The 12,801-nt window shown below is 44.4% G+C and overlaps 1 protein-coding gene across 6 annotated transcripts in view; it reads right to left on the bottom strand.

Annotated features, from left to right (window-relative positions):
* NCOA7 (nuclear receptor coactivator 7) overlaps positions 1 to 12,801 on the bottom strand; it is a 119,947-nt gene that overhangs the window by 11,910 nt on the left and 95,236 nt on the right. For all 6 annotated transcript variants that reach the window (XM_015557821.1, XM_006778449.2, XM_006778450.2 and 3 more), the window contains exon 11: positions 1,554 to 1,701. In XM_015557821.1, coding sequence (XP_015413307.1) covers positions 1,554 to 1,701 — 148 coding nt within the window. The remainder of the gene's footprint in view (positions 1 to 1,553; positions 1,702 to 12,801) is intronic.

Below are 12,801 nucleotides of genomic sequence, written 5' to 3'. Positions count from 1 at the left end.
CCTTTAAGTTCCTGGCACTTCATGGCAGTTAACATTGACTGAGCGCTTTCTACCTGCTGGCGAGTGCCAGGTGCTTTGTCAGGCACAGTCTCCAGTGGGTGAGGAGACAGCAGAGAGACGTTTACAAATACATGAATGGCACTGCATGTGATTCGAATGCTAACAGCAGCTCCAAGGAGGCTGGAGCCACCCAGAGAGTTCGGAGAGCAGAGGTGGGATACGGGGAGATGTCCAGGTAAAGGGCACAGCAGGAACACACAGCTGTGTTCTATGTTCACTACGGCTCTTCCTTCAAGGGAAGGAGAGAGCAGGCTGGGGAGGGGGCAGAAATGGAGAAAATGAGAATCTTGACGCCTTGAAGGGACTTGGAACTTATCGGGTAGCATTTCTAAAAACTGGCTGTTCTTCAGAATCATCCAGGAGCTTTTAGAAACACAGATTCCAACATTCCTCCCCCAGACCCACTGAATTACTGTCTCTAGTGATGAGGGTTTAGGATTCAGTTAAAAAAAAAATAATGTGCCAAGTGGTGGTTTGGAAGATTGGCCAGGAGGGTAACGATTGCTACAGGCAACAGAGAGCCATTGAGTGCTTTCAGCATGTGCGTATAGGCCACGCTTGGGATCAGTTGCTTGATCGCTTATTTGGGTCTTCAAGCCTCAAGGGTTGTTCATCTCCAGTCTACTGAACATCTGTCAGCCAGAGAGCTCTCCAAAATGCATATCTGTGTATACTTCTTCAGGCTCAAAACAGCTCAATGCCTTCCTACTGCCCTTAAAAAATAACCAAACTCCTACCCTTGGTACACAGATCCTTTGTGATCTGCCCTCGCTTACTTCTCCAGCTTCATTTCCTGCTATTCCCTCAGCTTTGCACTCTATGCTCCAGCCACACTGAATTTTTGTTAGTTCACCAAATGCTCTTTCTTTCTCCCCTGGGTCATTCCTTTGAACAGACCTTTCTCTCTGGCCAGACCATGTTCCATATCCCGGTCCCGCCACAACTGCCTGTATTCCCACTTCTGATCTCAGTTCAGATCACTTCTTCTGGGCAGCTTTCTCTGCTCCCCTAGCTCCTGCCAGATGGCTGGCTACAGCCTACTGTAGAGCTTGGCACTTCATCTACGATGACAATTATCTTGTCATAATGTAATGATTTATCTATACTCCTTCATGCTAACTTCTACTTATCTCACCCGCTGTGCCCCTAACAGGGGAAAGGTTTGGAAAGTGCTCAAAAAAAATTATGAAGGGCGTTTCAAGCCACATTAAGGAGCTTGAATTTCAACCTATGTGTAAAAGGGACATAGCAGAATTTTTTTATAGGAAAAGTGAAATGACCCAGTAGTGGTGGTGGTGGTGGTGATGATGGGGTCTTTCTGTATAACTAGCTTCAAGCAGGAATAAGGTTATATCCCACTGTAACTTCAAAGCTGCACAGAGAACTTCACTTCTTATAAACCAAGAAGCTCTTGGAATCTGGACACAAGAACATTCTGACTGAATACTGTAGTTCAAGGCCCATGACAGTCTAGCTCCTACTTGAGTGCTCACCTCCCAGCTCTTGGTGGTCGGCTCACTGAAGAAGTTGTCGATCATATTCAGTTCTTCCTTTTCCACCACCACAAAGCCTTGCTCTTTGGCATCCTTCCCATAGACGTCAGGAGACCACTGAACAAAGAATGTGTACAAGTGATCCACCCTGAAAAACATGTTCATCATAGGGATTAACACCAAATCCACTTTCCCGGCAGGCACTGGTAGGGACTTTGGCACATACAACCATCTTGTTCCTGCTTGGCAAAGCCGCTTTGCTAATTGGGAAATTTCTCACTGTGAAGATTATCTCTATTAGTGCATTCCAAACTCAGAAAATGAGTCAACAAATGAAAGCAGAAGTCCACAGACGTGGAGCAGCAACTCTTTCAATCTGAGGAAAAGATCAAGTGATACAGAGGCAGAGCTGCCTCGAACAGACTGTCAAACTATAGCGGGAAGGCCGGGGAGGGGGGGAGGGCAGGAGGGAGGGGGTAAGAGATCAACCGAAGGATTTGAATGCATGCATATAAGCATAACCAATGGACATAAGACACTGGGGGGTCGGGGAGGCCAGGGGATTGTCAAGGACGGGGGGAAAAAAAGGACACATACGTAATTCCCTTTGTAAGACTTTAAGCAACAAAAGAATTAAAAAAAAGATAACCAGAAAAAGAAAACACTAAAAAACACAATGAAATATATCAATGTTTTCCTCACCGGGTCTTCATTTATTGTACACCTGTATTTATTGGGAAAAAATTAGTCTGAAGCTTAAGATGGGAACCAAGAAAAACACGCTAATGGGTCTTTTTGTAGAGTGAAGCACTATTATAATTTTAATGAAACACCTTTAATAACTACAGAGTGAATGATACTAGATATTGTTTAATATTAGCAACAGAGCTGATTATATGGACATGGGAATGTCACTTGCTTCCAATTTCTCTGTTCTCATATACAGATTTAACACCTGAAGGTTCTGAAGCATCTCTCCAGGCTTCATCAATAGAAAGATGGCTGGTTTCCAAGCAGAGAATGAGAGCTCTCAGTCCCAGCACCTGCAATAGCGTGTGTGTGTGTGTGTGTGTGTGTGTGTGTGTGTCGGGGTGGATGTCAATTTCGGTATAAAACATTCTTGCTTGCATATGCCATTCTATTAGAAATATCTCAACCTGAGTAGGAGCCTGGGGTGACCAGGTAGGTCAGTGGGCTTCTTCCAAGCCTCTCCTCTGGGTTCTGCTAGGTTTGTCCCTGGAGTGAGCGGCTGCTTCTGCAGCGGTCAGGGCCAGCCCTTTAAACAGAGTAAGCCCTGGGCTTCTTAGACTTACCACAGGAGCAAGTCTCTAGAAAGGAGGGAAAAGGCATTCTCAAAATATCAGAGTCATAAACATTTTAAAATATGTATATTTTATTGATTTCAGAGAGGAAAGAGGAGGGAGAGAGATAGAAACATCAATGATGAGAGAGACTCATCCATCAGCTGCCTCCAGCACGCCCCCTCCTGGGGACCAAGCCCTCAACCCAGGCACGTGCCCTGACCGGGACTCAAACTGTGACCTCCTGGTTCATAGGTCGAAGTTCAACCCCTGAGCCATGCCAGCTGGGCCATAAACATTTTTAATATTAAACAGAGAAGCAACCTTATAGTTTTTATCCATGCTGATGAAATACACCTGCTACCTAAAAAGAAAAGATGTGATTCCCTGACTCAGGGACCTTCCATTGCACGATAACTCTAAGAGGCAAGTGTTACTATGCCCAGTTTAAAGATTAAAACACTGAGGTTCAATAGACTTACTAATGTGCCCAAACTCCCCATCCCTGAAAACGTCCCAGCCAATCTAAGCTAACTGGCTCTTCTTTTATGAATGCTGACCTCCAAGGGAGACAAGTACATTTCTGTACCTGTCCAGTCAGACGTCTCACAGTATGGGCAACTACTTCTTTGGCTTTAGTTTTATTAATGAAGCATAAGTACTAATAGTGAGAAGCCCTGGGTGGCCCTTAGGGCTGCCTACTTCCTGTTTCTCCTCCTCCACCTTCATCAACAGGCTCACAGCACTGCTAGCTCTGTGCTCTGTTCCTGGAGACAGCACTGTGGGGCAGCCGCCTCACCCCAGGCATGTGCCTGGGGATTGTTCTCCACTGGCTGTGGCAGGGAGGGCAGCAGCCCTGAAAGGCCTCCCTCTTCTCTCAGTTGGCGGGTTCTACCTTACAGCCAACAGTCATTCTAGCCTTGGAGGCCTCAGGTAATATGAGACGGGAGACCTTAAAAGTATGTTCTGCAATGGGGCACCCCAAGGGGAAAGGTTCCTGTCTCTTCTCAGACATTGAGGACACTGTCACACCCTGGTTTCCCTCAATGATAGGCTTGCTCAGAACACCCCCTCATTCTCTTATGCAGAGAGGGCCCTCATACCAAGCTTCTGATGGAAAAGCAGGAGGAATGGGGAATTGGCGAGGCCTGTTCCACAGGAAAAAATTAGAGTTCATTTGGGACCAAATTGCTTACCTAATTCTTAGGCCCCTGGAAACCAAATGGAAGAATCAGTGTCCCTCTCCCCAGCTCCCTTTTGCTCAATTCTCCATCCTTTGTTTGTTATTTTTACTAATTAATGGGGGGGGGGGGGAGGAAAAGGATATGACGTCATCATTTTTCTTTCCAGATTAGAGTAGAAACTTATTGAAGTTTATTTTACCTAATTCTTGGAATGGCTCTTTTTGGCTCACTGGGTTTTCCTAGTGATTAGTTCCCAGAACTCAAGCCTCCCCTCTGGAAACAGGCCTCAAGTTCTGAAAATTCCCCTCCTGGCCCTCTGCCGCCACCTCCCCCACTCCTTCCCTCAAGACTGTATCAGTTAGCCTCTCACCGTTGACCCCCATCCCTCCTCTTTCCCCAGCCATTGGCCCCTCCTGGGTGCACATCCTTCCAGGACAATCTTTCCATCTGCCCCTCGCTGCTGTCCCCTAGCGGCACGCACTGAGCCTTCCAAACACCTGCCCACAGAAAGAGAAACACTCATCTTTCTAACTCCCCCCTTTCCACGGAAATTGCTGGATTTGCTGATTCATGCTTAGGGAATCCACTATAAATCAAAGACTGCTAACCTTGGCTAGGAAAAAACCCTCCCTCCAGCTCTCTTCCTTGGCTACTCCACACAGCTATTCCAGACCTCTGCTTTCTCAGGCTCTCACCCCCAACCTCGTACCCACCTCCCTCTCTGAGCACAGCTCCCTTCATTATACCATCCTCATGATGCCCTCCCCTCCGCTGTCCCTCTTAGCGATCTTTCCCTGCAGAAAAATGAACTCCTCTCCAGCTTTAACCCTCCCCTTTGTATTTTCAACAGGCCCCCTCCCTGGTGAATTTCCTCCATGTCTCCCACCTCAACTCTCTGTCCTCTCCATCCCTTTATCTCCTTCATCTTAATCCACAAACCTGCTTGCATTTCCCCATCCTAAAAATATAAAAGCCTCTAAATTTTGTTTTTCTCTAAAGCTCCCTTCCCATAACTCATCTTTCCTTTAGAGTTCATTATTAACATTTGGCTTAGTCTATTTTCCACCTTCTTTTCATTCCTGAATTGTTTTCCATTCTGATTTTATTAACCTTTTTGTATATGCACTGTGTTAAATCTGCTTTAGATACAGTCTAAAAAGAGGTAAAAAATATTAAATCTTGTTCCCTCCCTCATTGCTTCAGTGAAGCTCCTTTTCTCCAAGTGACCTATTATCAAACCAAACAGTATCTTGGGCATCGTTTGTCTTGACCTGTTGATGGCTTTTTCGAAGCTCACTCAGCGACTCATCCTGTGGTCTCGATGCATCATATTTCTCAGCCTCTGTTAGCCCAGGACACTTCCCCTAATTGCCACTCCACTGGTCATTAAGCTATGGATGTGGTAACAACACGTGAGCAGGAAAATGGGTCAAGAACTGGGCCCTGACAAATGCTAATGTTTAAGGAGGAAGCGGTAGAAGTGGTCCTGGAAGGAAGCCAGGAAGAAATGGCAGAGAATCAGAAGCGATTTTATAAAATGCAAGTCTGATCACTTCACCCAGCTATGCACAATTCTTCTAAGAACTCCCCACGGGTTTATGATAAATGCAAACTCCGTGGTGCTGCCAGAGAGCTTTGATCTGTGTTAATCCCCAAATGTACTCCTGGTTCCTGCCATATGCTATTATATGTTTGCTCCAACATCCACTCTGGCCCCTATGCCCAAACTGCTTTGCTTCCTCTCCTCTCCTCTCCTCCCTTCTCCTCCCCTCCCCTTCCCTGTTCTCCCCTCCCCTCTTCCTCTCTCTCTCTCTCTCTTTCTCTTCCTCCCTTCCTTTCTTTTCTTTCTTCTGGGCATGTATCCTTGGCTGGAATTGAACCCGGGACCCTTTAGTCCGCAGGCTGATGCTCTATCCACTGAGCCAAACCAGCTGGGGCTTCTTTCTTTATTTTTTAAGAAGAGTGATGACAAAGGTTAAGCCCAGGGGAGAATCCTCTTAGGGTAGGGCCCGGAAAGGGGTCATGTTAAGCTCGGTGTTGACAGAGGACAAGTCAGTTACAGGAAGAAGGGGAAACGGCATTCCACAGCAGGGAACATGTGCAAACAGACATGGCATGTTACAGCAGGGTGGTGCTGGAGGAGGTCACCCTAGACACGGCAGAGAGGAAGAAGGGCAATGCAACAGGGCCCTGGCGACTTCTGACAGACAGAATAGATGGGAAGCCCCAGTCCTCAGGTTGAGGGGCGTAAACAAAACCTCCTTACATAATTCCAGCGACACCCGACCGAAGCCAGTGGGCACCTGGGCTGACTGTGCTGTACAGAACACATCAGGCAGGGGAGGAATTCCTAACAGGAGGGATGAAAGGGCCAGATTTATTCTTTCCTTAATGGAGTGGCAGGAGATGAGAAAGAAAAAGCCAGAGGGGCTGGTCCCTGGGTCACAGAAAGTCCTGGCCCAAGACCAAAGGCTTGGACCTTACCCTGAGACTACTGCTTCCCAAAGTGTGGCCGGGGCGGCTTCCATGACTTCGGCGGATACACAGAGGAACATATTTAGATAGGTACATCTTTATTTAAAGAGCATCACCAGGAATACAGCGAGCATATTGTACTTCTGATTTCACAGATACTACTGCTCAGGAGAAGGCTGAGAAAAAAATGGCAGGGTTGAGGGATATAAATCCCTTAAAGAACAATTTCAGTTGATTTAAAGACAGCTGTGGAGCGAAGAGCAGTACAGACAGCGTGCGGATACGGGGGTATTTGTGAGGGAAGAGTGTCAATGCCTGAAGCCGGAGCAGCACGGGGGAGGCGGCAGCCAGGGCTCTAGCAGGGAGGAGGCCTGACCAGATCCGTGGTTTAGAAAGATGGCTGTGGAGCCACGCAGGGAAGGGCAGGGGACGATAAAACCGACTAGAAACACAGGCTTTGTTGAGAAGGCTACAACAGTGATCCAGCCCGAGAGGATCAAGGCCAGAGTGCAGGGGACACGGTGGAGACGCTTGCCGCACATACTCCTCCGGGCACAGAATTAGTTCGAACCCATCCAGCGACAGTTACTAGCGACAGCTGGCACTCAGGCTTTGTGCACATTTCCCGTCAAATTATAAATTCGGGCTGAATCAGATTGCTTCCTAAACTCAAAGGTCTTTATCATCAACACAGGTTCGTCTCAGGATTCACCCCAAAAGAAACTCCTCATTCAAGTGACAGATCTCTGTTTACCAGAGGAAGTTGCCATTGCTGAAAAAAGAAACGCAAAGAAGGATCTTGGAAGGTAGCAAAGCCCTGCGATTGTGGGAGAGGTCACAGCAGCAGCAACAACTGACTTCAGCTAGTGCCTGGGCAAGTGCATTCCTCCACAGTCACCCCGCAAGGCGGCCACTCCGATGGTCGTTCCCATTTAATAGAGGAAGACACAGGTGCTTCCACAGGTTAACTTGCCCAAGGCCACACGGTATGTTATGTTAGAGGCGAACCTGGCCTTAACCTCAGATCAGCTCATGGTCTCAACCTGCTTCACCATTTCCTTTAGGATGAGTCCCACTGTCCTGGTTTCACTAGTTAAGAAAAGCAGGTTGATGACAAAGCTGCAGGGTTGAGGGATATAAAACCTGCTTTAAAAAAAAAATCTGAGTTGATGCTTGGAACAAAACATTATTCTTCTACTGTTCATACTTCAGGTGTATGAGCTTAGGTATAATTACAATCTATCTTATCAAACAAGACTACCAATTATGGTAGTATTTAATTTACTGTTGCTTTTTTACTTTTTTTTTTTTTTAATTCTAGCTGTTAGGTAAAGTTTAAAAAGAAGTACACATTTCTAAGTTAAAGACCTGGATTCCCAAATTGGTCCCACTTGCCACTAGCTGCAGGGCCTGGGATCATTTGGCTGGAGGTGGTGCAGGGCTCTCAGCAGCTTAGAGCGGTTAGTTAACACTAGCCTTGGAGCTGCCCTCCCTCCATTCCTCGGTCTGCTCCTACAGGCATTTAGGCTTGCAGTAACTAATAGCTAAACTCTCCGAGCTCCTGAAATGAAGATAAAAAAACTTATATAGGCGTCTGAGGCATCAAATGTGTAAGAAGTTCATTCTACTTTCACACAGATCCTTTAGAAAGTCCCTCCCGCGTGGTGATCTAAAACTTGCTACCATACGAACCAACACACTTGACCAAAATGACTCAGAAAGCAATTCTTGTTTTATCAAAAGTCACTTGATTGGTAAGAAAACAATCGTGGCTGTCTATACAGAGCAAGACATAACCTCCAAACCACCCACCTGATGTAAAAAGTATGAGTGGGAACCATTAATCAATCCATCAGCTATTACAATAAAAACAAACTTCAGAATACACTATGGCACAGAGAATGAGAAATAATGAAACAAGGGCAGAAGAATACAACCTGGTGAGTGCTGACATATATATGTACACAGCCCCACTGTTCACTTGTTTTGTTGATTATAATTAAAGGTAGTTCCATGCATTCCAATCCAAAACCTCCTCGGGCTCCATCCTGAATACAGACACAGAAGCCCAACAGGGCAAAGCACTCTTCACTTACAAAGGTTGTTACTAGCTAACTGCCACCTTTTAAAACCCACCTCCATGGCCTGACCCGAGATCCTTTTATGAAAAAGGTCACTTTCCTTGCCCTGTAAAGTCCCTTCTGAACGCAATATTCTGCAACTCCAAATGAAACCAATGGTTGGTACTGATGCCCAGGTATAATTTCCATTCTTAAAGGGGCTCAGTGTGCCTATAAAAGAAAGCTTTATTTACACAGAACTAACTAAATATGCTTCTTCGTCTGGTTCACCAAAAATAATAGGAAAGTTCTTTGAGAACCACTGATCAAAACCACCGGTTTCAGTTATAAAAAGGCTCACTCAAAAATAAGTAAAAACTAAACCTTTTTACTTAACACCAATGCTGGAGGCCCTTTGGCTGATAGCCCATAGCTTGGACTCAGCAGCAGATGCATTCATTTTGGACTGAATATTACTTAAAAATTGGGGAGATTTGACACATAATTCATATGTTAGCCTTTTTTTAAAAAAAAGATGGGAAAACCTAGCAACACCAGGCTCACCTCCCCTCATAGCAACAATCGGCTGGAGATAGCACAGAGGTTCCCAGCAGCTGTTCCCCAGAGCCCGTAATTAACACTGGCCGCGGAGCCTCCCTCCCTCCAGTCCTTGTCTGGCTCCGGCAGGCATTTAGGCGTTCAAAACGCACTGTTTCTGCATACTTACTCCCACACGCTGTGTGCGGCACCCATTGGTCCTGCACTAGGAAAGGTCGACGAGCTACTCTCCAAAGTGCTGGCGCTCACTCCTCCACCAGAAAGCACAGCCACCACAGTGAAGAGCTCACTTATAAAGGGTGATTTTTTTCATGAGCTTAGGTCCCTCCAGCCACAGAGTCACTGATTAACTCCAGGCACCTGCCAAGGCTGGTTAGTGAAGTTACGGAAGAGTGGCTGCCTAATGAGGTCCTTCTGGAAGGTAACGATGAATTTCTAGAACTTTAAGTTGATGGGGGAAATGTGAAACGACCAGGAAAAGCATGAAAGAAAGCAGTATCATTTCAAAAACGTTTTAAAGCATTTAAATAAAGAAGAAGTGTGGATATTTACATAAGCAACTAATAATCCTATACCTTATACTGTATTTGTTCAGTAGTTTTCCAAAACTTGTAAGTTATGTTAAATACAAGGACAGAAAGATAATTCCTTTGCAGTGGTTCTCAACCTTCTGGCCCTTTAAATACAGTTCCTCATGTTGTGACCCAACCATAAAATTATTTTCATTGCTACTTCATAACTGTGATGTTGCTACTGTTAGGAATCGTAATGTAAATATCTGATATGCAGGATGGTCTTAGGTGACCCCTGTGAAAGGGTCGTTCGACCGCCAAAGGGGTTGCGACCCACAGGTTGAGAACCTTTGCTTTAGGGGTTGCTTTGAAGGCCTTTTTATTTTTTCCTTTTTTAAGTGACATGCCTTACAATATTATTATAAAATTATAGCATGACATAACGTTGTGTGACACTTAAAAATAGTTTTTCAGAATACAGTTTGTATTCTAAGGTATACCAGGTTTGGCTAATTAGGCCTTCCTTGTTCCAGAAAGTATACTGGTTTGTTTTTGTGTGTGTTTTTTTAAAAATATATTTTTATTTATTTCAGAGAGAAAGGGAGTGGGAGAGAAACATCAATGATAAGAGAGAATCATTAATCGGCTGCCTCCTGCACACTGCCTACTGGGGATGGAGCCCGCAACCTCGGGCATGTGCCCCGACTGGGAATGGAACCATGACTGCCTGGTATTCATATGTTGATGCTCAACCACTGAGCCACACCCCCACGACTAGAAAGTGTCCTGTTTTAAAGACTATTGAACACTACGGTCTTCTCAGCAATGACAGTCATCAAAGATTTCAACTTAGCCCTGATCCCATGAAAAGTCAGGTGACTTTTGGTCAGAAAATTTAGAATTAGCTATGGTTAAATTTTTCATACTAGGAAACTAGACCACTTTGTGATCCCTTTAATTTCCACTGAGCCAAACCGGTTTTGGCAAGGATAATATTCGTAAGAGCATCCTGCTTAGTCTTTATGAGGGTCCTTAAGTCTCAGATTTCTTCCGATTGCGGTCATCAAAGATTTCAACTTAGCCCTGATCCCATGAAAAGTCAGGTGACTTTTGGTCAGAAAATTTAGAATTAGCTATGGTTAAATTTTTCATACTAGGAAACTAGACCACTTTGTGATCCCTTTAATTCATTTTTTTCCTCTAAGGATAATATTCTTAAGAGCATTTTGCTTAGTCTTTATGAGGGTCCTTAAGATTCAGATTTCTTCCGATTGCCAAGTGAGTTTCACAGGATAATCAATTTTCTTTTTTATTTTACTTCCCGTTACAAAAGTAATATACAGTATGTTCGCTAAATGCAGGCAGATAGAATAAGGACAGAGAAAGACAATCTTAACTAAAAGAAATTTATAAAATAGTGTATAAGTATGTATGCTTAATTATTGCATTAATCCATGCATAGAAAAAAGGCCAAGAGGCCACAAAAATAAAAATATAGTTAGCTTTGAGTAACAAAAGTATGAGATTTTAATTTCCCTTTTGCTTTTTTGTTTTTTTCTAAATATTATATAAAGTCTATGCATTATTTTAATTATAAGGCTAAGTTATTTAAACATCTTTTTCTATTTGGACTAGAGGCTAATTTATTCATGCATCCATCCAACTAACATTTAAGAGTATATTACACAGTAGACCCTATGCTGTTTCTAGGACACAAATGTCCTAGGACTTGGTCTCTGCCCTCAGAAGGTTAAGGTCCAGTAGGAAAAAGCCACAAGAAGTCCACATTGTAAAAGAGTGTAGTAAGTGCTATGACAGAGGTGGTACAGTAGAGGGACATCTAACCCAGACTGGGAAAGCTTCCTAGAGGAGATATTTGAACGTGTGCCATTAAGTGAGGTGGGGACAGAGGGAAGTCAGGCATTCCAAGCAAACATCAATAAGTCTGACGCACATTTCTTATCGTTGACACATAGCTAGTTATCCATGGAAAAGCCAACATGGGAGCAAGAGATCCTAGAGATGTTAAATGGATAAAATGAACTAGATGAGGTGACTGACCGATGTGGGAAGATGACTGCAAAGCAAGCTCATGCCCACAGTCTGGCCCCGGGGACTGAACGGCTGGTGGTACCAGTTACCATGACGGAGAACACAGGAGGCAGTTCTGGGCCCAGTGGCAGGGACAGAGATGGAAATGAGAAACCCAATTTGGGGCATGATCTGTCTTGTGTTTGTTCCATCTGTGGATGACCCCCAAATTGAAGACTACGAGGTATATATGTGTTTGGAGCACAGTGCAAAGTTCTAAGATAGCTTTAAATAATGGGCATATAAGAAAGAATGAATTAGGTGCAGGCAACTGTGTATATTGAGAAAGAGAGAGGGCCATTTAAAGGGTAACGTTTAATGAGGAAACAGAGGAAGAAAACACGGGGAAGGGCCTGTTAGAAGGAAAGAGGATGTCAATTGGGGGATGGTCAATGATGTCCAATGCTACAGAGGGTTCATATAAAACAAGAACAAAATAATGCCCCTTTGTGTATCACCTTATGGAGAATGATTAAGAGATTATAACCCACATCCACCGCAGCAGGGTGTTTGAAGGACCTGAGGACTCTTATGTTTACAGGCTCCTATATGACTTCATTACAAAATTAACTTTGTCATCCATTGATTTAAGCCATGAATCTTTGTTAACTCCGTACATTTTCATATTTATGAAACAGAATAAATTTCTCCACGGGCGTTAGCCCACAACATTTCAGAATTTAGAAAATGAGATCGATTGCGACTGTGAGGGGGGAAAAGCCAGACTTTGACGCCTCCCCCCAGTGCCTCTGTGCCTATGGGTTGCTCACCAGACAAGTGTAAGTTGGGAGAGGACTGTAATTGCCAGTGTAGGGAGAGATCACTGTAGAGTGTATTGTTTTGGGAAACAAGAATCTACACTGGTAGAGAGGAGAGAGTGCTGGAGTTTAGGAATATTATTTAAAAATGTGCAGTTCTACAAAGGTCCTAGACTTGGGTAAAACCCATAAAGTGACCAATCTCAATAAACCTGCAGATTCAGGCAAATCAAGAAAAGGCTGGAAATGTAGGCCAGTGTGCAAAGGGCTGTAAGAGCAAACAAGGGGTTTGAACTTTAATACTGAAAG

This window comes from Myotis davidii, unplaced genomic scaffold, assembly GCF_000327345.1.
Source record: "Myotis davidii unplaced genomic scaffold, ASM32734v1 scaffold147, whole genome shotgun sequence".
Classification (NCBI taxonomy): domain Eukaryota; kingdom Metazoa; phylum Chordata; class Mammalia; order Chiroptera; family Vespertilionidae; genus Myotis; species Myotis davidii.
Note: the sequence above shows the minus strand (reverse complement) of the source record. Positions and strands in the feature narration are given on the sequence as shown.